At 39.7% G+C, this 26619-nt stretch overlaps 1 protein-coding gene across 1 annotated transcript in view; it reads right to left on the bottom strand.

The window, feature by feature from the left end:
* fhod3b (formin homology 2 domain containing 3b) overlaps window positions 1-26619 on the bottom strand; it is a 151556-nt gene that overhangs the window by 25642 nt on the left and 99295 nt on the right. The window contains exons 4-5 of the mRNA XM_037676348.1: window positions 24449-24516; window positions 22787-22892 (exon numbers count right to left, since the gene is read on the bottom strand). Of these exons, the coding sequence (XP_037532276.1) occupies window positions 22787-22892; window positions 24449-24516 (174 nt within the window). The remainder of the gene's footprint in view (window positions 1-22786; window positions 22893-24448; window positions 24517-26619) is intronic.

The raw sequence follows: 26619 nt of genomic DNA, 5'->3' as shown, positions 1-26619 counted from the left end.
TTCACATGAGCATCTGCAAGCCTGATATTTTATTTCATTTTCAGCCTGAAAAATGCAGGTTCTGATTACAAAAGATAATTTTATATAATTGCATTTAATATAGCTCACTATAAGTTGTTAGCAAAATAAATAAATGTCCCTGCTAAAGTGGAAGTGTTTTGGGATGTTGTGTGCACATGCATTTTCCTTCGCTGGGTAGTTTTAACAATCATTTGTTGAACAGAGCAACTTGAAAACACCAAAATAGTCTTTAGATGTATTCCTGAATTGATGATAGTAACAAAACATGCAGTATCTCCATCCATCCATCTATCTATCCATCTATCTATCCATCTATCCATCCATCCGTTATCGTTACCCCCGTCTTCCTTTTTGGGTCGCGGGGGGTCACTGGTGCCCATATCCAGCAGTCACTGTGTGAGAGGCGGGGCCCTTGACAGGTCTCCAGTCCATCACAGGGACACATTCTCTCTCTCACTCACACCTAGGGACAATTTAGAGTCACCAATCAGCCTAACATGCATGTTTTTGGTCTGTGGGAGGAAACTGGAGTACATGGAAAAAACCCATGAATAAAGAGAACATGCAAACTCCATCCAGAAAGGCCCCTGGACCGGATTTAATCCAGAAACCTTCTCGCTGAGAGGCAACAGCTCAACCAACTGTGCCACCCTGTAAGAGCTCTATTTAAAAATTAAATAAAATTAAAAAAAATAAAGTTGGTGAAAAGAGGACAAACCACCAGGAAAGACAAGTGGAACAGACATTAGCACTATTTTAGCAGTTTCAAAGAATGTCTGCAATGAAAAACATCTACAGTCAGATAAGTTCAGTTTGAGCCCACAGTGCGAGTGTTACAAGAAGGAGAGGAAATGTAAAAGAACATGAGCAAGAGGAGAACATACTTACAGGGGAACATTTTTGGAGGGCTTAAATCTTGAGAGGAGTTATGACTTTGAGGTTAATACGTAAGAAAAATACTTCAGTAAATCATGGTATTCTTGTTTTACTTCGTTTTAGATCCAGTTCAGAGATATTTCAGATGATATGCTGCAAAGGTTGTCACAACAGAGGCTTTGAAATTAAACATATTAAAATACAGAATTACAGATTTTGATATCTAAGCAACAACTCAATAAGCAGACGTACAGACAGAATTACAAAGAGTGTAATTTAATTTCTACTGTATTTAAGAGTTTCCTAAGACATAAAGTAATGAAAACCAGCAGCTTATCTAATACATTTTCTTTCTGTTTCTCTCCAGAGGCATGAAAATAATAAATATGTTGAAGACAAGCCAAAATTCCCAGGTGCAGCTGCTATGTGTACACGATGGGTTTAGTGTGTGTGCACATGCGTCGACATATGTCAATGTGTGTCCGTGCATGCCGATGACCCACTACAGCGACAGTTCATCTTTTATCAGTCAGGGTTAATTACTCCTAACACGTCTGGCCAAAGCAGTCCAGAAAGCTCAGCAGCAGGAACAGAATTATGTATCAAAGCAGCGCGCTTCAGTGACTTTACAAATATATGAAAAGTTCTTTCAAGCTCTGCAGGTGAGAGCCCCCCCGGCAGCAACCTCACATTGCAGACTACAGATACAAAGATGTCTGAAGTGCTCTGCAGAGGTCATTTGGCAAAATTGTTTTAAAGGCATAGTTCAGATGTTTTAGGTTGTTGACATCCAACAGAAGTTCTTTAAGAAGTGTTCAGATATTTATACTGCAGGAATGATATTCATTACTCATAAAACATCCTTATTTTTGTATATCTTCAAGATGCCCCATCGTTTTCCATCCAGGTCCACAGTCACCTGTCTTGCACACCTGTTTTCATTCTTCACAGCCCATTTACTCCTTGGTTTCCTTCACTTCTTTGTCAGATCCTCCTGGTAATTCTTAATTACTCCTGTTTGTTTGTTACATTTTACTGAACTGGTTTAATGCCAGCTTGGGTGTTCAAATTCAAGTTTTGCTTATGAACCTGCCTCCAGCGTGCATGCACGCGCCTGAGTCTATTGCATTACATGACTGCAAAACCATCACTTCACAGACTTCTCATTTGTGCACCTATGGATGAAGTGGCGTCTGGTTTTAAGGAATGACTTCTGAAAACGGCGGTAAAAAAAAAAAATCTCAGTGGATCTTAATGTCTTTTAAAGAGGTCATTACACAACATGAAAATTAAGTTGCTGACAAATAAGACTCTATCAGCCAGCCGCAAAGTGAAACAACTTTTAGACCACAGACTTCCTGGTGGTGACGTTATCACAAGTCGTTATGCAACAATTTCACAGACAGAAAAAGAGTGGTTTCCTTTCTTAACTGTGCAGTTAAGTAAAATAAAGTTGAAATGAATGTTCATATCATATGCAGATTTAATTTAGTGAGCAGTTAGGACACAGGAACACTTCAGTCATTCAAGCTGTTACAAACCACACCAGAACCCACACAAACATTACCTTCTTTCCCCTCACATCTATCAAAACTGCTGCCTCATGAAATCATTCATTACCAGCGGTCGCTAATGTCCATTTTCACATAGAGGAGCAGAAACCGCACGGACTGAGCAGCTACGGTAAAATTATACTGTAACGGTTTAAAAAAATTAAATTTCCCTTCATTATAAGAAACCTGAGAAACAAAGTAATCTAATTACCCTGAAAAACAGTTAGTTACCTCTGTGAACTCCAAATGGAGCTTAAACCGTTTTTTATTAAAATATCCATAAAACTGGGTTAAGTTACCTGTGTGTCACAGTTAGGCAATAAGACCAAATAATTAGACCGAGACATACTTTTACAGTTTTACGAGCTGAGACCACGATCGGGTTTTAAACTTTCCAACAGAAAATGATCAATTTAAAAGAATTCTAATAAAACGAGCATCTGTAATGAATTTCTTCTTCTTTGAGCTCTGATCTGAGACCAGAAATGACAGCCTCCATTCAAATGCTCAAAAGCAGTTTTGCAATACCTCACACCAAGTACAACTAGGGATGCACGATATTGGATTTTTGGCTGATATCCGATATGTTAAAACTTATTTGGCTGATAACTGATACCAATATTTTATATACTTTCCTTTGTCAGAACATAGCCCTCTTATTTAGGCTTATTTGCTACAAAAATTGTGCAACAACTGTAAGAGCTGGTGACATATATTCAGTAACAGCCATGTGATATACATAGCGCTTTGACTTATGTTAAATGAAAAGTGTTAAATGTTATTTATTAGCATTAGTCACCTGCGATGCTGTCTCACTTGTGGAGGCTTGTTCCAGGTTCCTAGCTGCAGTGTGGGATCCTCTGCACTCTTGTGCATGAAGGACAGACTTTTTAAGTTCAAAGTTTTTGTCTATCCATTGTGCTGTAAGACTAATCATGCTAACAGGGCTAATACTTGACGTCCAATTGTCTGTAGTAAAACTCACCCAAGTGCTATCAGCTATTAGCTTCTCAATGACGTCGGAAATGTTGACTTGTAACTCGAGTAAGGCTGTCGGAAAAATATCTCAGACTGGGGATGATGTAGTGAGGCTCAACGGAGTCCAAAAATCTTCAGAATCTAATATGCTCAACAACAAAAAAAACCTTCCACACTGCAGACATTTTGAATTTTTCCTCTCCGTCGTGATCAGATCAGGTAGGCGTGCATGATGTCATCACATTGCGCTGGTGCTGCAGGCATCCTTGTCACTGGGTTGTCATACAAAAACAGCACCTTTTATATCGGTGAGTTATTTTGATGGAATGGCTGATGTCCAATATTTAATTTTAATGCTAATATTGGCCGATACTATGCCGATAATATCGTGCATCCATAAGTACAACACTGACAGTGCTCAACCTCTTACCTATATATCTATATCATCTACACATGCAGTGTCTTTATGCAAACAGAAGATACATTTTGTTTAAAATCAACTTGGAAGTGATCTGCGTATTGATAATACAATTTTTCCTTGATCTGAAACTGCTGAAGGGAACCACAGACCCACAGACTGGAGGAGACAGACCCAGATTCTGTTTCTGAACCAGAATTCTGAGAGAACTACAAACATTAAACAACTAAGGTCTGATGGAGGCATTTCTTCAGGGCCTCTCCCCTTCATGAACCACAGCAATTATCTTCCACAGCCCCAGGAATGTGCAGGAAGGGCAGCTCCGTGACCACTGCCGAGGTGAGAACCCCTCTGAGGTCTTGAAGGCAGCACCAACACAAGCAAGCTAAGTCAGACATACATCTAAAAAACATTAAAAACAACTCTAAAAATACACCACAAAGCTAATGTATGAGTTTGAAGAACTTTTCAAACTCTTCCCACACATTAGGAATGCATCTCGTTCATTTCATTCACATTTTTTAAATTCATCTAAAATGGATCGGCCAAACTGTCTGTCAGCCCGTAACATTTATTTTCCCAGGACTTCAGGTTAGGAGCCAAATCTCTATCCAGTGCAGAGGAACTGTGAGCCTCTTACAGCGTCTTGTGGTTTTTTGCTTCAGTTATACTGTAACTGAACTCATATTTTTGAAAAAGTGCATCCCATCGGAATAAGTTGATTTTGCTGTATACTTAGGTCTGTAGAATATCTTTGTTGGAAATTTTGTTATGTTAATATTATTGTCATCTGAACAATAAAGTAGCAATATTATAAAACTGCTACTCTGTAAAATAACTACACAACAGAACAAAAAGAAAGGGAAAGTCCAGATGTAACATTGTTTAAAACACATATTCTGTTTCCTGTTCTCAGTGTAATTGTGAATCAGACATTACTGTTTAAAGGCTATCTGGTCCCTGTACTGTATAACCAAAGCAGGAACTGTGTCCGCATTCTAGATACAAGCTTGTTTTCAGTGAAGTTTGGACACTGCCAGGACTCTGAAATCCTTGTTTCAGATCCTGTTTATAGTATTCATGGAGAGGATCTCAAAGTGCAGTCATGGAGAGGAGGGTCTTTGGTTTGGGAACTTCAGGGTCTTGTCTCTGCTTAATGCAGATTTTGTGGTTCTGTTGGCATCTTTGTGCCATGACTTTCATGAGTGTGTATTGGCTGGGATGAGCCAGCTTCCCTAAATCTGAGGCCATGGTTTTCAACTGGAAACAGGTGGAATGCACTTCTGGGTCGAGTGGGAGTCTTTGCCCCAGGTGGAGGAGTTTAAGTATCTGGGTATCTTGTTCACAAGAGATGGTGGGGTGGAGCAGGAGATGAATCAGTGGTTAGGGCGTCATCCTCATTAATGAGGGTGTTACTTTGGATGGATGTGGTGAAGAAAGAGTTGAGTTTAATGGTAAAGTTCTCATTTTACTTGTCGATGTTCCAAACATCACCTATGCTCATAAGGTATATAGAAAATGACCAAAAGAACAAGATGCCAGATACAAGTGGCCGAAATGAGCTTCTTTTGTATAGTGCCTAGCCTTAGCTTACAGAAAGGGTGAGGCCCCGAGGCAGACCCAAAACTCTGAAGGGTTTGCATATTCTCTCTGGCTTGGGAATGTCTTGGAATCTCCCTGGTGGAGGTGGCAAGTGTTGCTAGGGAGAGGGATATCTGGGTTTCCCTCCTGGAGCTGTCACCTCTGCGACCCAACTATGAATAAGAGGTAGGAGGTGGATATGAAGAACAGACATTACCAATAAATTTATACTAACAGTACATAATAGAACCCACCCTTAGGATCCACCATCTTCACAATCTACATCAGACCATCCCTGATGCATCCTTACATTTCTATGCTGATGATACAGTTGTCGAGCTGAAACAATTGCTAAGGTTTTCCAGCTTTTGCAATCTGCTTTTGACATCATCCAGTTTCTAGTCAGATTTGTTCCGTCTCAAACTTGTCCTAAACGCCAACAAAATCAAAGGGATGATGTTTTCAAACAGGAAGTCGGTGCCAGCAAGTTCTTCCCTCAATGTTATCTTCGAATGGTGCTCCTACTGAGTTTGTCGATTCCTACAAATATTTGGGTATCTTGGTTGCTTCACATCTCTTTTTTAAGCTTCACGTGGAAAACTTGGTAAGGAAACCAAAAGTTAAATTGGGTTTCTTTTTCAGAAACAGATCCTGTCTAACTCTGAATGCTAGGAAACACCTTGTAACTGCAACTTTCCTTCCCTCCATTGATTACGGTGACATTATTTACATGAACACCCCTACAAGCATCTTGCAGATGTTGGATGCTGTCTGTCATGGTGCACCAAGATTCATAACTGGCTGTGATTATCGTACCCACCACTGCACCCTGTATTCACTGGTTAACTGGACATCATTAACTTCACACAGACTCTCTCACTGGTACATTTTCATCTTTAAATCACTTCTTGGTCTGCTGCCTTCATACATCTCCTCCTTCATGTCTCTGCGTGAGTGCAGCTAAAGCGTGCGCTCTCAGGACATTATTACCTGCAGTGTTCCCTCATTGTGGACTGAACTAGGCAAAGGGGCCTTCTCCTACTCCACTCCTGTTTCTTGGAATATCTTGCAAAAGGATCTGAAGCTTTCGACCTTGACCTCTCTAAGTGGCTTCAAACATCTGCTAAGTTCATGGCAAAAACCAATGCAGACATGTTCCTGTGTTTAGATTTCTACATTGTTTTACAATCTAGCTGTTTTTGTTTCATTTTTTATACCATTTTCTTTAATTTATTATTCTCAATTTATATGTTTTTTTTAATGATTGTCTACTGTGGCCTTTGGTGTCTACTGTTGTCATCATTCTTTGTTAAAAACAGGTCTCTCTTGTAAATGAGTTCCTGAGGCTCAATGAAACGAACCTGTATAAATAAAGGTTGAATGAATAATGGCTCTACTTGCTGGTGAAACAGGTCACTTTAAATGAACTTGTAGAATGAGTTTCCGTACATATAAATTTTACAACACTTTTTGAAAATGTTTTAAATCCCTTTTTCATAGCTGGCATCTTGTACAATTACTGACAACAGTGCTAGATGATGCTAAACATGTTAATAATTCACAAATTTTAATTTCTAACAATGTAGTCTCATGAAAATGTCAGTGAAAAGCAGCTATACACTCCAAAGGAATGGTATTGTGAACTCAACAGGTGATATGAAAAAACATTTAGGTCACAGTGTATTTCTGCTGACTGAAATATCTTAAAAGAAACAGCATATTAAATATATATATATAAAAAAACAACAATCTGAATCACTAAATGATGTACATAATTTATAAACAATGTGCAGATACAACATGTGCAATGTCAATAGGGTCTTTTGGACCACAAGATATGACATCAGTCTTTTTAATGATTTGAGATAGTTTATCTATTGTTTTTACAAGGACTCATGAGTATCATAAAGTCTATACTTGTACGGTGATTGGCTGAGTAAATCAAACGCTTTTCAGCAATCACACTTTTAAAATTGCACATACATTGCTAATGTAGGAGCTGCCTAACTTTTATGATTGTCCGCTATGACATGCTCTACTTTGAATGTGCAGCACATAAACTATATTGAGCTGTTGTGCGAGTCTTAGCTCCCATTAACTCATTCTAGTGAATGTTTGTAGTGCTTTCAAAGTTTGTTTTAAAAATTAAACCAAAGACACAACCCACAACTCCAGCTATGGCACCTTGCGTTTTTTTTTCCCATTCAACCTTTATTTATACAGGCTAATCTCATTGAGCCACAAGGACTTATTTATAAGAGAGACCTGTTCCAGACCAAACATACCTAGTAGTATACCATAGTCATACCTCTCAACCTCACACAAGCTCAGGCTCCTCCCCCACCAGAGAGGTTATGTTCCATGTCCCAAGAGCCAACTTTGGAAAGCCAGATAATAGGTAATACCACCTCAAGAAATGTTGAGTCAATGCAAAAGAAGTGGTATCCCCCAGAGATCATATTTTTTGTATATACACTAACAGCTCATAAATGGTAAACAGAGAAAACCTAACAATGACTGAAGCTCTAAAAGTCACTATTAACTAAGAGGATTAAAAATAAGGCTAATGACATTAAGTAGTTTTTAGTCTTTCAGCCATTCATCTTGTGCTTATAACTCTTTAAAGGGATTGCCAGTTTTATGTCTTTCGTCACGGAGCAAAGAGGGGAATTGGACATTCCCTTAGTTTGTCTTGTGAGTATGATAACTTGAAAATTAAGTAAAGTGCCAAACTTCTATTCTGGTGTGTCGTTGAATCAAGGTGTAATAAAGGTCCTTATTGAAAATTGGGTTGTCAAGTCAAAATTCAAGATGGCCACAGTCACATATATTCATGTAAACCAAACACCCCGATCATATGAGGAAACTCTGCTTTATAGTTTTCAATATTGTTTAAAAGAAAAGTTTTTCCAAATGATTGGGGTGGCTGATGGGTTGGCCTTGATTAATCTACAGTGGCCAAGGCCATCATTGGTCATCCCCTGGTTACGCCATTGCACAAAATCTGCATCTTGAACCAAAAACATTAAGGTTTACTTGCATTCCCTGTTCAATTCCAGTTTAGAAAAACATTCATGTCAAAAGCTAGAAACAATCACTATTAAAACCTCTTACTGACAAGAGACAATGGTGTAACTTGTGAACTGCCCAGGGTGCACCATGCCCCTCGCAGTGATTGCTGGACATGGACGCCAGTGACCCCCATGACCCAAAATGGAAGAAGCGAGTAAAAGACAATAATGGATGGATGGACAATGGTGTAACGCTTGTTTAAGTTATAGTATTGTATGTAGAGAACTTATGAATAGTCAATATCTTGCCTGCCGTGGTCATTGTTCATAGAGGATGTTAATCCAACAGCTACTCAGAACCTTCAAGAACAGATTTCTGCTATCTAAAACAACAACAATAAAATAATGAAATTGCGGATACAGGAGGTTGAAATTAGTTTCCTCCAAAGGGTAGCTTGACTCTCTCTTAGAAATAGGGTGAGAAGTTCAGTTATCCGGGAGAGAGCCACTGTTCCTCCACATAGAGAGAAATCAGTTGAGGTTATTTGGGCATCTGGTAAGGATGCTCTCTGGGTGCCTCCTTAGAGAGGTGCTTTGGGCATGTCCAACTGGGAGGAGACCCCGGGGAAGACCCTGGAGAAACTATGTCTCTCGCTTGGTCTGGAAATGCTTTGGAATCCTCCCAGAAGAGCTGGAAGAGGTGGCTATGGAAAGAGATGTCTTGGCCTCCCTGCTCAAGCTGCTGCTCCCACGATCCAACTTCTGAACAAGCAGAAGTTAATGGATGGATGAACAAGTTTGTGGTAATGAAGTTATGTGGTCAATAAAGAAAAGCAAACAAACTTAAAATCTGAACAAAAAAAATAGGTTTCTTTAGAGGTTGGATATCTTCAGTGATGCAGTGTCTTATCAAACTTCTCTTTACTGAACCAGACATACCACAAACTACAGCCAAACCCAATCCCAGGTAAAACTGGATGAGCTGAAATAACACAATTTAGTATTTCGTAATGGAAATGTAACTACTGTATGTGTGTATACGTTAAGGATCTATGTCTTTACATTGATTAAGCACCTTACAACAAATGCACATGCATATTCAAATGTATATACTTGTAGTGATTATTTCACTTCAGACTGCAGTCTCATATGTCCTTGGCAAATGAGCAATTAAAGGAACTCACTTTGAGGATGATGTTAAAAGTGGACTGATTTCCTTTTGTTACTGATATTTGGGCTCTCTGCCTCTGGCAACAGTCTGATTTAGAGACTGAGTGCCATAAAAAGACAAGTTTTACTACTCAGCTCTTACAGTATATGAACTGAATTAAGACATGGTCATGGTTTGCCTTCTGTTTGTTAGTTAGCTAATCACCCAGACCATTAGAGCCAGACAAGCTGCCTCTGCCAGAGCAATTTCAGTCCCCATGCTGTCTGCCAAAGTTACAATGTGCCCCATACCATAAAATAGCTGAGGGATACTTCCATTTTCAGACATGGATAGATTTACCATTTGACAGAAGCCTAATCCCAAACAAATTCCCACGAGACAAACAAACAAACTTAATGGAACATTAGCATGAAGTAAGGTAGGAAAGTTTTTCTAATATTTGGCTGAGCAAGCACAGTGGGCACTGCAGACCTAATGAACTGCAGTGGTGTGGAGGGCAGAGCTGAGCCATTTATAGCAACACAGGGACAATAAAAAGATTAGCATGATTCAATAAATCTTATATGTCCATTTATACAAACATTTGCAAGATTCGAGTTCTGTACTACAGTGATTAAAAAAGCAACTAAAACGAAGAACAAAAAACTGGACTTTCTGTCAAAAGATGAGCTTTCCACTTCCCATCCACACTAGACAAAAAGCAACTGCATGCCTTGCAGCTTATTGTAAAGTGGACTTGAATGGATGCGGATGAGTTGGGATAACCTCTGCTTGCTCTTTAAAGAGCAACAACATGATTTTATGATGATTCTTCTCTGTAAAAAGGTGTTTTGCATGTTTGTTATTTTAGTATAAAATTCCATGAGAGGTGGCACAGAGGTTAGAGAAGGTGGGCTTGGGGTTGGAACGTCGCTGGTTCGATTCCCCAGACTGATAACAGGGTGGAAAAGGTGCAACACCCACATGTGTCTCCACCCTCATTTGCCCCACACTGGGTTCTTGAGCAAGGCCCTTAACCTCCACCATCAGCTCCCCCAGGCACCCTAGATGGCAGCTCTCTGCTCCACACAGAGGGCTGTGGTAGCTCGGTGGGCTGTGGTTGTGTCAGGAAGCACATCTGGTGTAAAAACAATGGCCAAGTCTTTGTGAGAGTTAGTTTGCTGTGGCAGTCAGAGTCAGAGTTTCTTTGTTTGTCATTTGCACCACATGTGGTACATGTGGTGGAACAAAATTTTGTACACAGTTACATCCAACAATAAAATGTAAGATCTAAGATATGAACTAAAAAAAACAATAACTAAAAATATGCTAAGCACTTATAGCATAAAAACAATACGCTGAAAAGCAGCACAAACTTAAGGGGTGCCAGAGGAAGGGACAAGCCAAAAGAAGAAGAAGAAAAATCAACAAAGTACTACTTTGTAGTAAAACTATGACCAAAAACAAAACAAAAAAAAGTTAAAACATGTCAACTACAAAAATATTTAATTGAAATTTAAACTTGACTTCGGAAGTCAGTCAGTTGTGAGGGGATAGTCTTCACCATTTTTGTACCCTGTTCCTCCCACCTAAAGTTAAGGCAATCTTTCATTCCACATTTTTTGAGGCCTGGAGACATATTTTACAAAAAAATATTTCAAGGATGATTTTTAACCAAACAACTGGTCATTTTGACAGCCTGCGAGGTAAAGAATATCAAAATATCTACCTTACAGGGACATAAGTTTTATTGTACGAAGATATGGTTATTTCAACATTAGTTATTTTGAAATGGAGAGATATATTCAGAATGTATTTTTCAGATTATTTATGATTCAAATAAGACATTTTAATTGAGCGCAAACACCAGACAGACTCAACCAGTTACAAAAACATTTCAATTACTCTATTAATTAATCTAAATCAACTTCACTGAAACAAAAGGTTTATGCAACTCAAAATATATCATTAGCTGTTCAACCAAGTACCAAAAACCAAGACAACCAAACCAATAGAGGTTTGAACTGCAATTAATTTTTAAGCAAAATAGTATGAAGCAATGTTAAGGCAAATGTGATTGTTTTTTCTATTTCTTTGACATCTGAGGTAGGATTTTTACACATATTTTTGAGGTGAAACATCAGGTTAGATTTTACAGTGTGTCTAATTGTATGAATTCAATAACAAAAACAACCTCCTCACAAAAAGCTGCCATGAAAAGCTCTCAAATATTAACGACTCCAATCTCTTTTTCACGTGTTACATTACTGACAAAAATGTTTTATACCTAACGATGGTTAGTTTTAGATGGTGACATCAGGGGTAATGAAGTCAGCACCTTATAAACTAACATTCCTAAAATGCAATTATTGTATAGTAAATTCTGTTAGTGTCAAACAGTCTGAGAAGTGTTTGTAATTCCTCTGCCAGTGGGTTTGTTGAGGATGAAAACGTCCACGGATGTTGGGAGAAGATTAAGGGGTGGCAGAATATAAGTCAGGCAGGTGGGGTTGAACTGGGCCCAGCTGCAAGCTCCCAGCTCATGTGAGGACCAGAGGAGTCTGACAGAACCAGGGTGTGGCAGGGAGCTAAAATCTCTGTTTTACCACAAACGTTTTAACAGTTTGAGTCAAAATAGTCTTAATGAGAAACGTGCAAATGAATTAATACATTTTTTCCCCTTGTTTTAATAGCTCTAACTGTATCAATCAGTTCTGCAGCAGTTGATGTAATTTACAGAGATGAAAATGTTGGAAGCAATGAAAATAAAAATCAAAAAAGATGTTTGCAGTGTAGCACTGAGTAGGCATATTGAGCGCTGAACCCATAAGCAGGACTACTGTCCTAAACTCTTTTTGATTCAGTCAAGTCACCCCGGTGGACATAAACAGAACCTGATATTTAAGATGACATTCATGATATCTGATGGAATAATGCAACACTTTTAAATTTTCTGTTGTATTTGGATTATTTGGATTTGGATTATTTGCCATTTTACACGTAAATTAATAAAACAAATGTTTAAACACATTTGTTCTATATGTGGATCCCGTGAACATTTAAGTACATGTTTTCTTCCACTTTATTGCAGAGAACTTTAATTCCCCACCAGGATTGTTCTGATGTTTTCTGTAAAGTAGAAAAATGTGTTTGTACTCTGCCAACATTTCCAAACTCTTCATCTGTTAATTTTAAGCCACTTTTTTCAGTAAAATAGCTTAAAAAAAAAAAACTTATAAAGTTGTGGTGTTTTATTATCTAAAAAATGCAAACTCCAAGAAAAATCACAAACTGTGTTCAAAATGTACATTTGTAAATCGCATGGAAAATTTATCACGGATAATAAAAAGATTTTGAGGTTCTCTAATTATTTATGTTTCATATCATTTTGCATCCATAATAATGTTCATCTGGCAAAGAATAGTATCCGTTGAGGTACAGCCACTTTTGAAATAGTGTCCGTACGTCAAGGGATCAACTCTGTATGAGTGAAGGTCTTAAAGGTTCTCAGTGAGCAACTAAAAAACAAACACACAGATGAATAAACCTTGAACTCAAGACCTGATGAGGTGAATCAACTGTGGACAACATCATGACCCAGTTCATCATTTCTATACAATCAATGAGAAAAATACATTTGTGAGCATTTAAATACGTTTACAATTCAAATCAATTCAGTTAATTTATAAGTGCCAAGTCACAACAGAAGTCATCTCAGGACACTGAACAAATGCATTCACATATTATAAATGCCAATTAGTAAAGTTACCTGTCTAAGGAAGGAAGGGAATATGGAAGAATGTTATGTATATAAGGTGGCAAAGTGGCTCAGTTATAGAGCTGTTGCCTCTCAACGAGAAGGTCGCCAGTTCAAATCCCGTCCCGGGAGCCTTTCTGGGTGGAGTTTGCATGTTCTCTCCGTGCATGCGTTTGTTTTCTCCGGGTGCTCCGTTTTCCTCCCACAGACCAAAAACATGCATGTTAGGCTGACTGGTAACTCTAAATTGCCCCTAGGTGTGAGTGAGAGAGAGAGTGGTTGTTGTCTCGTTTGTCTCTATGTGGCCCTGTGATGGACTGGAGACCTGTCCAGGTTGTCCCCTGCTTCTCACACAGAGGCTGCTGGACATCAGCAACAGTGACCCCCGTGACCCAAAGACGAAGAAGCGGGTAAAAAGATAATGAATGGATGGATATATATATATATATATATATATATTCAGGTTTTAGAAAGAAGTAATAAAAACAGGCTAAGAAAAAAAAACATTTTTCTTTACTTTATGTTTTCTAACATTTAACCAGACATGAAATATTCTAAGAACAAATTCAATATTTTATTTCAAGACTGTGACGGAGACCCTGAAAATCATACATTGAATACCTGAACATCCACCAGGACTCCTCAGAGGGCAAGCAGCATGAGTATATGGACAAGTTTCCCTTTTTTTTTCCAGATAAACATTTTACAATATGAGGCAGCAGGATCTTTGGTTCTCACAAAGATTTTCAGGAGACTGGGTGGAAAACATGCACGTGATCCCACAGCATCATCACAGCTGACGAGTTCAAGTTTCTGTTTGGGTGATAAGGACCTTTCTGAAGAGCTCCTTCTCGTTCTAAGCTCGGTGCATGTCCACATTTGTATTTCAGATTGCCCGTGAAGAATTTGTCACACACCTTCACTAAAACAAAATGACTACAGCAACCAGACCAGCAAATAGACTGACACATTTACACAAAGCCACTCGGCTCGGCTCAGACAGAAGGAATTGTTTATCCAGACGATGGGACATCGTAAAGGTTTCCCCACTAGTGCAGACGACCTATAACACAGCCAGACTACGCACTACACAATATTTCCAAGAAGAGCTTCCAACACTGCTGTTCACTCAACTACGCCTGGATTTTCACTTAGAACTCAGTAGTCAAAACAATGATCCAGATTCTAAATTAAGAGAACTAAAAAGCCCCTCTAGTATGTAATGGTATACTGGAAAAATATGCCGTTTTGTAAGCAACACATGATCACATCTACGTGAACACAAGGGAAAGTCCGCCTCTAATCTAAATGTGTTTTCATTTATCTGGTATTTATCATCATGCAACGGTGACGTGGTTATGAAAAAAACCCAACAGAAATATGGAAACTCAAAGTATTCCTGTTGTGGCTGTTTTTATCTCAGCAACAGCTGGTTCAACTAGAGTGAATGAGTGAAAATAGCTGTTATTGTGTTTATTTACTGTGAACTTTTGGATCGCACACAACCTTGGCTCGTAGATGAAAAGCAACACACAGACGTGTCACCGCTCGGCCTCACTGATCTGCCACATGTACAAATTAAACCACCAAAGTGAGAAATATGATGGAGACTTAAGGCAACAAAAGGTTTTGTGTTTCAGGTGCAGCTGAATCTTTGCAAATGCTGCTATCCAGTAAAACTGCTGCAGTGATACTAAAAAATGGGCTGAGCACTGTGCTGGAAGCCGTGTTTTATGACCGAGACAGTTTAGGAGGTAATGAAACATTTGACTTTAACACATCTCCTTTTCTCTCTGAGGTCCACAGAGTTCTTACTGCTGGAAACCAGGAAGTGGAAGTGCTTCAACTTATGGTGCTGTAACAGCCATGTCATTAGAAATAGGAGATCATGATACCTGTTGCAACCCGAGTTCTTTTCTCCACCCTGAACTCAGTTCTACACCTCAGTGAGCCTTCACCTCTGGAAGCCTCAACTGAGCTGTGTGAAAACTTCCTCCATTTCTTTTTAGAAAAAGTGGCAAACACCCGGGCACTCATTTCTCTGCCAGCTCATGATCTGTCCATCCCATCTCAGTGCGTGGCTGTGTTTGACCACTTTGAGCCCATCTCTCTGTCTTCTCTGGAGCAGGTAATGTGCAGCATGAAGCCATCTGGTTCCCCCTTTGATGTGGTCCCCCCTCGACTGCTAAAGGAAGTTTTTCCTACCCTGGGTCCTTTTATCCTCGCTATTCTGAATAGCAGTTTATCCTCAGGTGTGGTGCCAAAGACTTTTAAACATGCTGCTGTCCAGCCCCTCCTGAAAAAACCTAACCTTGACCCCTCAGTCATGTCCAACTTCCGGCCTGTCTCCAGACTCCCATTCACCTCTAAACTACTGGAAAAAATTGTGGAGTCTCAGTTGAAACAGTTTTTGGGGGATCACGCTATCCTAGAGTTATTCCAATCCGGCTTCAAATCTCTCCATAGCACTGAAACTGCTCTACTGAAGGTTTTTAACGACATTTTCATATCCACAGACGCAGGTGATTCTGTGCTGCTTGTCCTATTGGACCTTACATCTGCTTTTGACACCATCGACCACAAGATCCTCATTTCTAGACTGGAGCAGTGGGTGGGCATCACAGGGTCAGCCCTTAAATGGTTTGGGTCCTACCTCTCTGATAGAACCTTCTGTGTCAATATCAAAGATTTTAGTTCGGCATTGACAGCGCTCCAGTGGGGGGTACCGCAGGGGTCCATCCTTGGTCCCCTTATCTTTTCTTTATACCTGCTGCCACTAGGTGCTATCTTCCGCAAACACAACATACCCTTTCATTTCTACGCCGATGATTGCCAAATTTACTTCCCCCTGAGGCACAGAGGCACACGCTCTATTCAGCCTCTTCTTGACTGCCTGGCTGACATCCGGGACTGGATGGCTTTAAACTTCTTAAGCTTCAATGAGAAGAAGTCTGAAGTCATGCTGTGCCATCCCAGTGGCTCACTCATGAACCATGACATTGACCTTTTCTCTCTAGCCCCGCTAGAGAAACAAAAGGTCACTAATCTGGGGGGTGATAATGGACCCGTCCTTAAAACTCAACAGTCACGTAAACATGATGGTCAAATCCTGTTTTTTTCAGCTGAGACGGCTGTCTAAGCTGAAGCCTATACTCTCCAAAAAGAACCTTGAGACAGTGATCCACGCCTTCATAACATCTAGGCTTGATTACTGCAATTCACTTCTGTTTGGAATCAGTCAGTCCTCCATTGCTCGTCTACAACTGGTCCAAAATGCTGCAGCCCGATTTTTAATTGGTACAGGCTATAGAGAGCACATCACGCCAGTTTTGGCCTCCCTGCACTGGCTACCCATTCACCTTTGGATCCATTTCAAAATTCTCATGTATGTTTTTAAATCACTGAACAGTTCCGCCCAATCCTATCTCACTGATCTTCTGCAGCCATATGTCCCACCGCGCTCTCTGAGGTCAGCAGACCAGATGCTTCTCTCAGTCCCAGAAACCCGTCGTAAGCTCAGAGGTGACAGGGCTTTCTCTGTTGCAGGTCCACGACTGTGGAATGAGTTGCCGCTGAGTGTCCGGCAGGCTCCCACACTCTCAGTCTTTAAGTCTCGCTTGAAGACCCACTTCTATTCGCTTGCCTTTAACATGGTGTGATTTGTTTTGGTCTGGTCTGTTCTCTACTCTGTTGGCCATTTTAGTTAGCTTCTGCTGCTATTTGTATCTGTATTTCTATTTTATGTTTTCCTGTCCGCTGTGCATGTTTGTTTTCTTTTGTACAGCACTTTGGTTGGCCTTGTTGCTGTTTTAAGTGCTATATAAATAAATTGGTATGGTATGGTATGGTATGGAAACCAGGAAGTGGAAGTGCTTCAACTTATGGTGCTGTAACAGCCATGTCATTAGAAATAGGAGATCATGATATAATTTATTTTCCCGGGCAAGTTGTTTTTACCGGTATTATCATGAAGGATATGATATGGCCCAGCCCTACTTTGCAAATGGTTTCTGTGTAAGCCAAAATGAACTCTACAGTAGTCCCTCGCTACTTCGCGGTTCGACTTTCACGACTCGCTCTTTCACGGTTTTTCAAAGAAAAAGTGGGCATGACACACAACTGGTTGATTAATGGATGAGCCACACGAGCGGCATGGATTGTTTATTTAAAATAAATTATTTTAAATGATTTAGCATCTGGTGCACCTGTGTGCAGCCCATATGTGCAGGGAGAAGCTCTCTCTGCAGCCTGTCATGATCTCTGCTCTCTGCCACCCACGCACGTCTCCACGTTGAAGCAACTTTGTGAAAGGTTAACCCTTTGCTGTGCAGCTGCACCGATCAACTTTTGTCTTATAACTTAACATTCAAAGTATGTCACATCGTAAAATCATCATGGTCACAAAATATAAAAGTGTTAAAAGTTATTTTAATTTTTTTTTAGAATGTCTATATTCATTTACAGTGTAATTGATCAAGAAGTACATTTATGCTCCATGCTGCAGTGCTGCCTATCCTGCTGCGCTTCTCCTCTACAATTTAAATGTAAATGTTGAATTATTTTTTGTAAAATATTACAGTATTTAAATTTAAATTGTTTATTTACACAGAAGGAAAGAGACTGGAAGTGAAACTTGAACTACTGTATCCCTATTTCATGGTTTTTCACTTATCGCCGGGGGCGTGATCCCGTAAACCCTGTGATAAACAAGGGACCACTACATTTTGACTGAGGTTGATTAAAAAAATGTCTGCAACAGGTAAGATATTAACCATTCATATTCTTTCCACAGAACCTAAATCTAAAAAGAGAGGGGAAAAAAAGAAACAGGATAACAAAATGGCAGGAAGAGAGAGAGACATACACGACGCAAAGGAAAGAGGAAGACAGAAGAAGATGAAAGGATAAAATGATATATGGCCATAACTTACTTCTCACCGTAATCTTTCTGGAACTGGACAACACAAATCCTATCTGTAAGTGCTATAAATTTGCCAAGTTTCTAAGTTATAGCGTGTAATTCTATGCACACCAAGGAAAAAGCAGCATAAGATGAGACGTCGCCTTCTTGGTATGAAAATGTTTATGAACACGTTTTTTAAAAGATGAGTCTAAGATTAGTGTTTCCATAGATCAAAAGCGAGAACTTCGCTCTAAATTTGTTTCCACTGTGGCTTAAAGATGGTGAGTGTTTCGTCAACAAAAGCATGCAAAGCGAAATGAGCTTTAGAAGTGTACAGAGAGAAAGTGTGGCTAAACCAGAGCTCATGGTGAGGAATGTCAACAGTGAGCTTTTCAAAGAGGAGAGTCATTAGTTCAAGTTGACTGAAACTGGCATCTTTAATCTGCCCTCTTTGTCAGACGCTCCTGGTTTTACAGCACCGATCAAACACTGCTGTTACTTTTGTTAGAGTTCTTATTATAAACACTTCAAATGAAACAAAGATTCAGGAAGAAACCTTGTGATTTGTTCTCTCAACTCATCTTCTTGTTTGGCTCATGGTAATTAGCACTATAAAATATCCTTATTTCTAACTGCTGTAAAAAAAAAACAACAACAAAAAAACAAGTTTATTGCAAAAACCTACTTGACTTTTTTTCACAAACTGCTTTTTTTAAAGCACTTACTGTGCTGTGAACCACGTGTTACTCTGCCAGCATTGTTAATTTTGTATTTTTGCATAAAGGGGTACAACAAATCTGCACAGAAGCCTTTGTAAAAATGGACACCAGCTAAAATGCAACCAGAAAATTGTAGAAATATCCCTCCGGATCAAGGGTACACCTCTTTCTCAACAGTAGGGTTCAAGCATTTGGGAGTTTTGTTCACAATGGAGCAGGAGATGGATTGATGGATCGAGGAGCTGAGCGGCATGGCAATAATCTCAATGTACTATTGTGTGTATTGTCCAACTGTCACCAATGTCATGGAGTATGGATCATGACTGAAAGAACAAGATTCAAGACACAAGTGGCTGAAATGAACTTTTCCTGTACGCGTGGTCTGGCTCAGCCTTAGAAATCAAGGTCTTCAGGAAGAACTACTCATTGAAAGATGTCAGCTGAGGTGGTTCAGGCTTCTGATCCTGGGGTTCCTCCTTCTGGAGACACACACATTCCACTGGGTGGACACAAAGCTCTATGGAATGATTACTGGTATATATTCTTTGTGGTCTGGGAACACCTTGGGATCCCTCAGGAGGTGCTGGGAACGTGGGAAGACAGAAGTTTGGGTTTTTCTCATGAACTTGTTGCATCAGTGACACAACCTTTTTTTTACTTCTTTTATCATTTGATTTATTAAAAATCCTCAACTGTCATACCACCAAAGTTCATGCGCAATAATCCAGGAATAAAATCCAACAATGTTCAGTCAGGTCATCTGGACAGATTTTTTTTTCTGGAACGTTTCACCTTCCATCCATGGTTTTGAATCAGTCTGACATGACTGTCGACGAGGAAGAGGGCCGGCACCAAAGGAGGGGGCGTGCCAAAGACACCATCTTAGCACCAACATAACTGGTTTGTTCCACTTTGGAGTAAGCTGTTTGGGGAAAGAATCAGTTTTGTGTTGTGCGTTTCCTTGACTGATGAAGCCTTCTGGATGGAAGGTGAAATGTTTCAGAAAAAAAAAAAAGAAAATGTCCAGATGACCTGACTGAAAATTGTTGGATATGTCTGATTATCACTTAATGAGTACCAAATCATTGCCTGGCTATTATTTTGTTCACTGATGTAGTGAAGCATCATGCTGAGTACTTACTGAGTAACCAATCATTATTTAATCACTACCTGACCATTACCTACTGTTTCTGTGTACTTTGCTTGACTGTGTTCCCCAGTAAGTACTGGTTACCCATTAGCTCCTGATTTGTTCCTTTTTGGTTTTCTTGGTAACTACCCATTCATTTTTGATTAGTTCCTCTTCATTTACAAGTTAACTAACCAGTAGTCCCTTAATAAGGCTTGGCTGTGTGTTCCCCAGTAAGTACTGGTTAACTACACATTAGCTCCTGATTCATTCCTGAGGCGTTTCCTATTAGTTAATCAAACTTTGTGTACCTTATTGTAAAGTATTACCCTTTTCTTTGTTAAACTTAAAGACATTTAAATATTTTTTGAATAATTTTTTTCAGCTGAGGAACAGAGAACTTGAGAAGAGTTCCTTTGTTGAGAATCAAACCATCTTTAACAATCACAAAATGAGTCTGGTTGCCTTTGATTTAATTTGTTTCATTTTATTTATGGATTGGAAAGTTGTTTAACAAAAATTAGCATAGTCTTCCTATTACAAAAAAAAACACTTTTCTTTGTTTGCAGCTAGAAGAACCAGATTGTGTTGGCACCTCTGAGATGGTGGCCTCACACCTTTCCCTCTAATGGGGAGATAAAGGTGCACAAGCTTTCCCCTGGGCCAACAAAGTGCAGGTCTACAAAAGCTAAAACCCAGGTCTGGAAGCTTTCCAAACCAGGTGTGAGGGGCCATGAAAGGGGGCTGCAGCAGCTCTAACTGGCCACAGACACCTCCAGGGCTTTGAAAAGACAAAACACAAAAATGAGGCAAAAAAGAAAGAAACAAAGACCATCTTCCTCATACCTAAAGGTTATAAACGCTTATAGAGGGATGTGCACGGCTGATGGTACCTCTCAACTATAAAAGATGCTGCAGACTGATGGAATATGAAAGAGAGCGAGATTGTTTAGTTGAGAGATTTTTAATGCACACCAGACAGGTTCAGGATACATTTTCTTTACTTCTCACCATTTCTTTTGACTGGGCTCAACTTGGAAGACAGAGCAGAAACAACATGACATTAAAAGTGATCGGTGCTCGATTCCAAACGTTTTACAGTTGCTTCGTTTTCCCCTCCTTTCTCCGTGAGCAGGTGTGAACATTTCAGACAATCAATTTACTCTCCTCTTGGGAATCTTTGTGATTTAGCTGCTTTTGGAAGTCATCACCAGCAAAGCGGCCAGATCTATATGCATTTCTGCACGTGGACGTGGGTTCCAGTACAAACTCAGCTTGTGTTCTCCAGCACGTCTCTCACGAAGGAGGGCGATCTTCTCTGCATCACCTTTCCTCTGCTTGTCGGCAAAACATTAGGTCGGGAGTTGAAACAAGTGCTTTTGGGAGAGTTGCAGTTTGGTTTAATTTCTCACGGTGATGTAGAGATGCAAAGCACAAGTAGAAAACTGTATTCCAAAATCAGATGAAGCAATAAATTAACCCAAGAAGAGAAAAAGGAGTAGAGCAGAAATGCAATGATGGATCGTATTTCTCAAAGATGAGTTTAAAAAAGAAGTCAATAAGGAAGAGTGAAGATATGAGAGGTGGTCTCATCATTCATGGAAGAATGACACTAACAACTCTTACATGTGGTCAGCTCTGGTTTCCCAAAGCCACCTGTCATCTTTCTTCTTCATGTTTTGGCCATTTAAGCCTTGTGATTTATCTGAGATGAACATTTGGATGAAGCTTCCAGCATTTAGGATCGCAGCCTGCTGAGGGGTCACGTTCATGTTTATAACCTGCCCAGGGGCCACCAAAGGCAGACATTTGCCTCTTTGAATTTTGTGTTTAAATCAGAGAAAAGGTCAAAGATGAGCAGGTTGTGAAATATTTCTAACTGAAAGGTCAACCAGACTATGAAAGGTATTTGGGGCTGCGGTAGCTCGGTGGTCAGTGCTGCGGTCTTGTAATCCCGAGGTTGCGAGTTTGAGCCCAGGTTACTTCAGGAAGGGCATCCGGCGTAAAACAAGTTGCCAAATCTTTCATGCGAGTTCGCTCGCAGTGGTGACCCCTGAAAAAGGGAGCAGCTGAAAGAAACTTACTTTAACTATGACAGGTATTTGAAACGTGGCAATGTTTTACTTTAAATGTCGAATCCAAGGTCAGGATTTATGTATTTGTATATCCTTAACAAAAAACTAGTAAAACACACTTTAAATGCTTAGTTTAATAAAATTAAATTGCAATAAATTATAATGAAAAAAATTAGAATGAAGAGAAAATTAGTTTTATGGTCTGTAATATCCGGACAGAGCTTTATTAGACAGTTAAGCATGTGCGAGCTGCATTTTCACAGCAGGCTGCTAAATGGTAGTGACTTTAGAGTGGGATATGTGGTCTTCCATCGACAGGGTGTCCATGGCCCCCCTTCAACCTCAACACAAATGACCTTTCACCTCATGGGGGCCATAAATTAACCAGCTGCTACATTTGGCCTAACTTTCACATTATCTGTAGCACACACAGGATTCTGTTTATAAGCTTTAAGAACCCGTACGTGTGTGTGTGGGGTGCGGGGGTATGGGGGTAATAGATCAAGTAGAATTTTCATTTTACATAGTTTACATGAACACATGACTGTAGATGAGTTGATCGAAAAAATATTGGAAACGTCCTCAAGATGAGGTGCTGTTCTGCAGCATACGTACCCCTGAGGATGTAATTCTGGTAGTTCTGGTCTGCTTCAGCTCCAACTTTTATCAGACACGTCAGTCCTTCAGCTACCACAAATTCATGCACCAAATCTTTGTCATCCTATAAAAAAGAAATACAATAATTATTTTAGTTTACAGTAGTCCCTTGCTACTTCGCAGTTCGTTTATCGCGGACTCGCTCTATCGCGGTTTTTCAAAATAAGATTGGACCTGACACACGATTGGCTGATTGATGGATGAGTCGCACGATCAGCATGGAATTTTAATGTCAAATAAATTATTTCAAATTATTTAGCACCTCCTGCACCTGTGTGCAGCCCTTACTGCAGGATAAACTTCCTGTTGCAGCTGATCAGCTGATCTCTGTGCAGAGCGGAGAAGTGGGCGTGACCAAGAGCACTTGCAGGAGGCTGAGAGCAGCTCAGGCTAGGAGCTGAAATCACAACATTCTGTGCTCTTTTAAAGCGTTTAGAGTTTAGAATATTGCAAGAGTGTGGGAAGGGTTTAAAATATATAAAAATAAACTACTTGCTACTTGTACTACAATTCCTACTTTGCGGTTTTTCACTTATCGCGGGTCTTCAGGGTACGGATCTCCTGTGATAAATGAGGGACTAGTGTAATTGATTAATGCAGACAGCACTGCATATTGTTTTCTGTTTAATTCGTGACAGTCGGTACTACCACATTAGTGTTTTCTTCGATATTAGGCTACGTTCACGTTGCAGGCCTTAATGTTCCATCAGGCGTTTGTTTTTACCTGATATAGGTCTTATAATGCACAGCCCACGGGTAAATTTGTCAAACCAAACACGTTTTAATGTTTTTTTTAAAGAGGGAGACTCAACTCTGACAGAAATAATATGCAAACCTGAAAATAAGTTGTTTTTGTAAAAGCAATAGTTATTTTCTGTAGACTTGACAAACGCCATGGATTTAACCCGTGTTGCTTTCCACTCTCAGCTTCATCCCACATATTTTCACTGATGGCAAAACCACCTGTGTCTCACACCTGTCGGTGGCTGTGTAATTTAAGAGCCAGCGCCAGGTTTTCTGCAGGACTGAACATTTTCTTATTCATTCTACTGTTCAGATGGGATAGGGAGGAAAGCGGCAATAAACACTGTGGGGTGGTCAGGGCTTCTCGTGTCTCAGGAGGAAGTCTAAGTGCTTCCAGACATCTTTTCCATATATCAGGGATGCTGCAGTCATTTGGCAGAAAGGCTAAATATACAGAAGCGCACTAAAGGAACAGACAGGGCAACAGTTTTAAAACTTGTGCACATCATTTCTGAAATGTAGAGACAACTGCATAAGAACTATTAATATTCCTTATTACCAATACCTTACAGAGGCACTCAGTGTAAAAATAGGAGGCAATCTGATCTATTTTGGGCTTTCATCAGTGTCTGTTGCTTTTGTTTCCAAACCATGACCAGACCTGAGAACTGCACAGCTGCCACGACGGCAGACTTTGAGCATAAAAAAACTCGGCCTTAGGAAAACAGTGGTGTGTCCAAGCGTGAGTGTGAACTGATGAATGTTTTCACACCCCATATATATCTTTTGCTTGTTATTGTGTGCATATGAATGGCTGCAAAAAAGACAAACACAATGTTCTTAAAAGGCCAGCAGAAGCCCTGAAAAAAGAAATACCTGAAAAATCTGCTTCAGAGAAAAGAGGGCTCTCCGAAGCTCCCGTCCCGTTGAGTTGTAGAGTTTTTCTGAGGAAAAGAAGAAAGACCTCATTAAGTATATCGTGTTACTAAAGTTTCAAAATGACTCAGGCTTTTCTTTGAATATGTATATGTAGTATATTAAATTACTTGTATTGCACATGATTTTTCCATAAACTACAAATGTCTAGAAAATCACTTCCTCGTGTCTACGACTTGCACACACCATTGGAGGCAAGCAGCTAAATGTGAAAACATTCCCACAAGAGGGATAAAGAGACCAGAAAAACAGTAGGAGCAACTCAGAAAACATCTGCACAGAGTTAGAGAACGGAGGATGTGTCTAGAAAACAAAGAGCAATCTATATTTGACCATAATACATAATCACAGAGTAAAACTTCAACCCATTGCCACCACAATGACTAAGAAACAATTCATGCATTAATCGGTTAAGGAAACTGCAGTGTAGGAAAACTGAGATATGATTACAGATGTTTATGATAAAAGCTTCCTGCATTCACTCAGGCAGTCCTTCACTGCACGCAGTCTGCCAGAGAGAGGCAGCGTTGAGCAGAAATAGAAGCGCTTACTCATCACTCGCTCGCTCTGACTCAGCAAAACTAGCCCTGCAGATACAGCAAAGTACAGAACAGAGGAGTCTAATGCAGAGCACATCAGGACCTCTCACCATCTAAAACACTTATCGAGAGACCGTATTTTTCCTTTTCACACACAGTTTCCATAAAAACATCAGCAGCATTGCACGCCACAACACATAACTGAAAGAAATAAACGAGAAAAGATAAAATGTGGTTTCACTTGCGTGATTTTAAAAACAGCTGCAACTAAATCTTTGTGTGAGAAATACACACTGATGATTGTGTACACTTGGGATTACATACCAACAGCCAACCAACCAACATTCATTATTGTTGTTGGCCCTGTCAGCTGTGGAGTAAATCCCTTCAGCTCAAGAACTGAGACGAAGATGGAGGTCTGTGTGTGTCACGCCTGCCAGTTGTGTATGCAGGCACTGTGTACTTTTACACACTAGGCAAAATAAGAAAAAACGGTGTCTGATGTCTTTGAGGACCGTTACAGTGACACAAATTTTACAATGCTCACAAATCTTCCGAAATACAAAATAAACAAAGTAAACATGTAGCATTAATCAAACCATGTTTTGAGAAGCTAAAAATTGATTACTATATTTTCCGGTGTATAAGTCGCAGTTTTTTATTTTTTATTTTTTGCATACATTTGTCAGTCCTGCAACTTATACATCAAAGTGACTTATATATGTTTTTTTTTTCATATTCATAATGCAATTTTTGACTGACGCTTTACATTTCAAAGAACTGCAACAGCCAGTCCTCATGTGCGCGCTTGCTTCACTCAGCTGGTGCAGGCGGAGGAACGCTGGAGAGCAACCAGCTCCGGCGCGATTGATGGATGAATGGATGGATGGATGGATGGCGCTGCGCTGCCCAGGCGAAATAAATCTGTTTTGACCATTAAATAAATGTGACTTATTAATTTATTTTTTCCTCTTCATGCTGCTTTTTTTGACTGATGCAACTTATACGCCGGTAAATTGGTAAATTCAATGAAAAAAGAAATGTGTGTTTCTCACTTTTAACAATTGACAGGACATTGGACATAAAGATGTACTAAAAAATGTCAGGCCATAAAGGATTGAAGGATTTCCTTCAAATAATGTTGCAAATTTAAACCTTACACCACAGAGTTTCTTACCTCACGATTACGTCTCGTTTCTAATTTATATTATTTGTCATGAGTAAAGCAGAGAGTTTATATTTTCTGCTTTCAGTGCAGTACATGGCTCAAAATCCTGATGGGTAGAGGAGTACTGGTCTTTTATGGAAAAGTTGAAGAGCGTCACTGGCAGTAGCATCCATGAGAAATACATTTTTTTCATGTCAAGAAGTATTATGAAAGGAAACAGTGTGATGTTGGTGATTTATGTCTTTATAAACAACAGGAAGGAAGTCCGACTGGGGCTCTTCAATTTGGGGGCTTTGCTGTTGCAATCCAGGGTTGTCTCGTATATTTCACACGTTCTCTCAAATTCAACATAACTCAGTAGCTGCTTCTCTTTTTTATTAACTCCTTTATGCCACTTTCACTAA

The sequence above is a fragment of the Nematolebias whitei genome, chromosome 5, assembly GCF_014905685.2.
Source record: "Nematolebias whitei isolate Nwh7 chromosome 5, NemWhi1, whole genome shotgun sequence".
In the NCBI taxonomy this organism is placed as follows: domain Eukaryota; kingdom Metazoa; phylum Chordata; class Actinopteri; order Cyprinodontiformes; family Rivulidae; genus Nematolebias; species Nematolebias whitei.
Note: the sequence above shows the minus strand (reverse complement) of the source record. Positions and strands in the feature narration are given on the sequence as shown.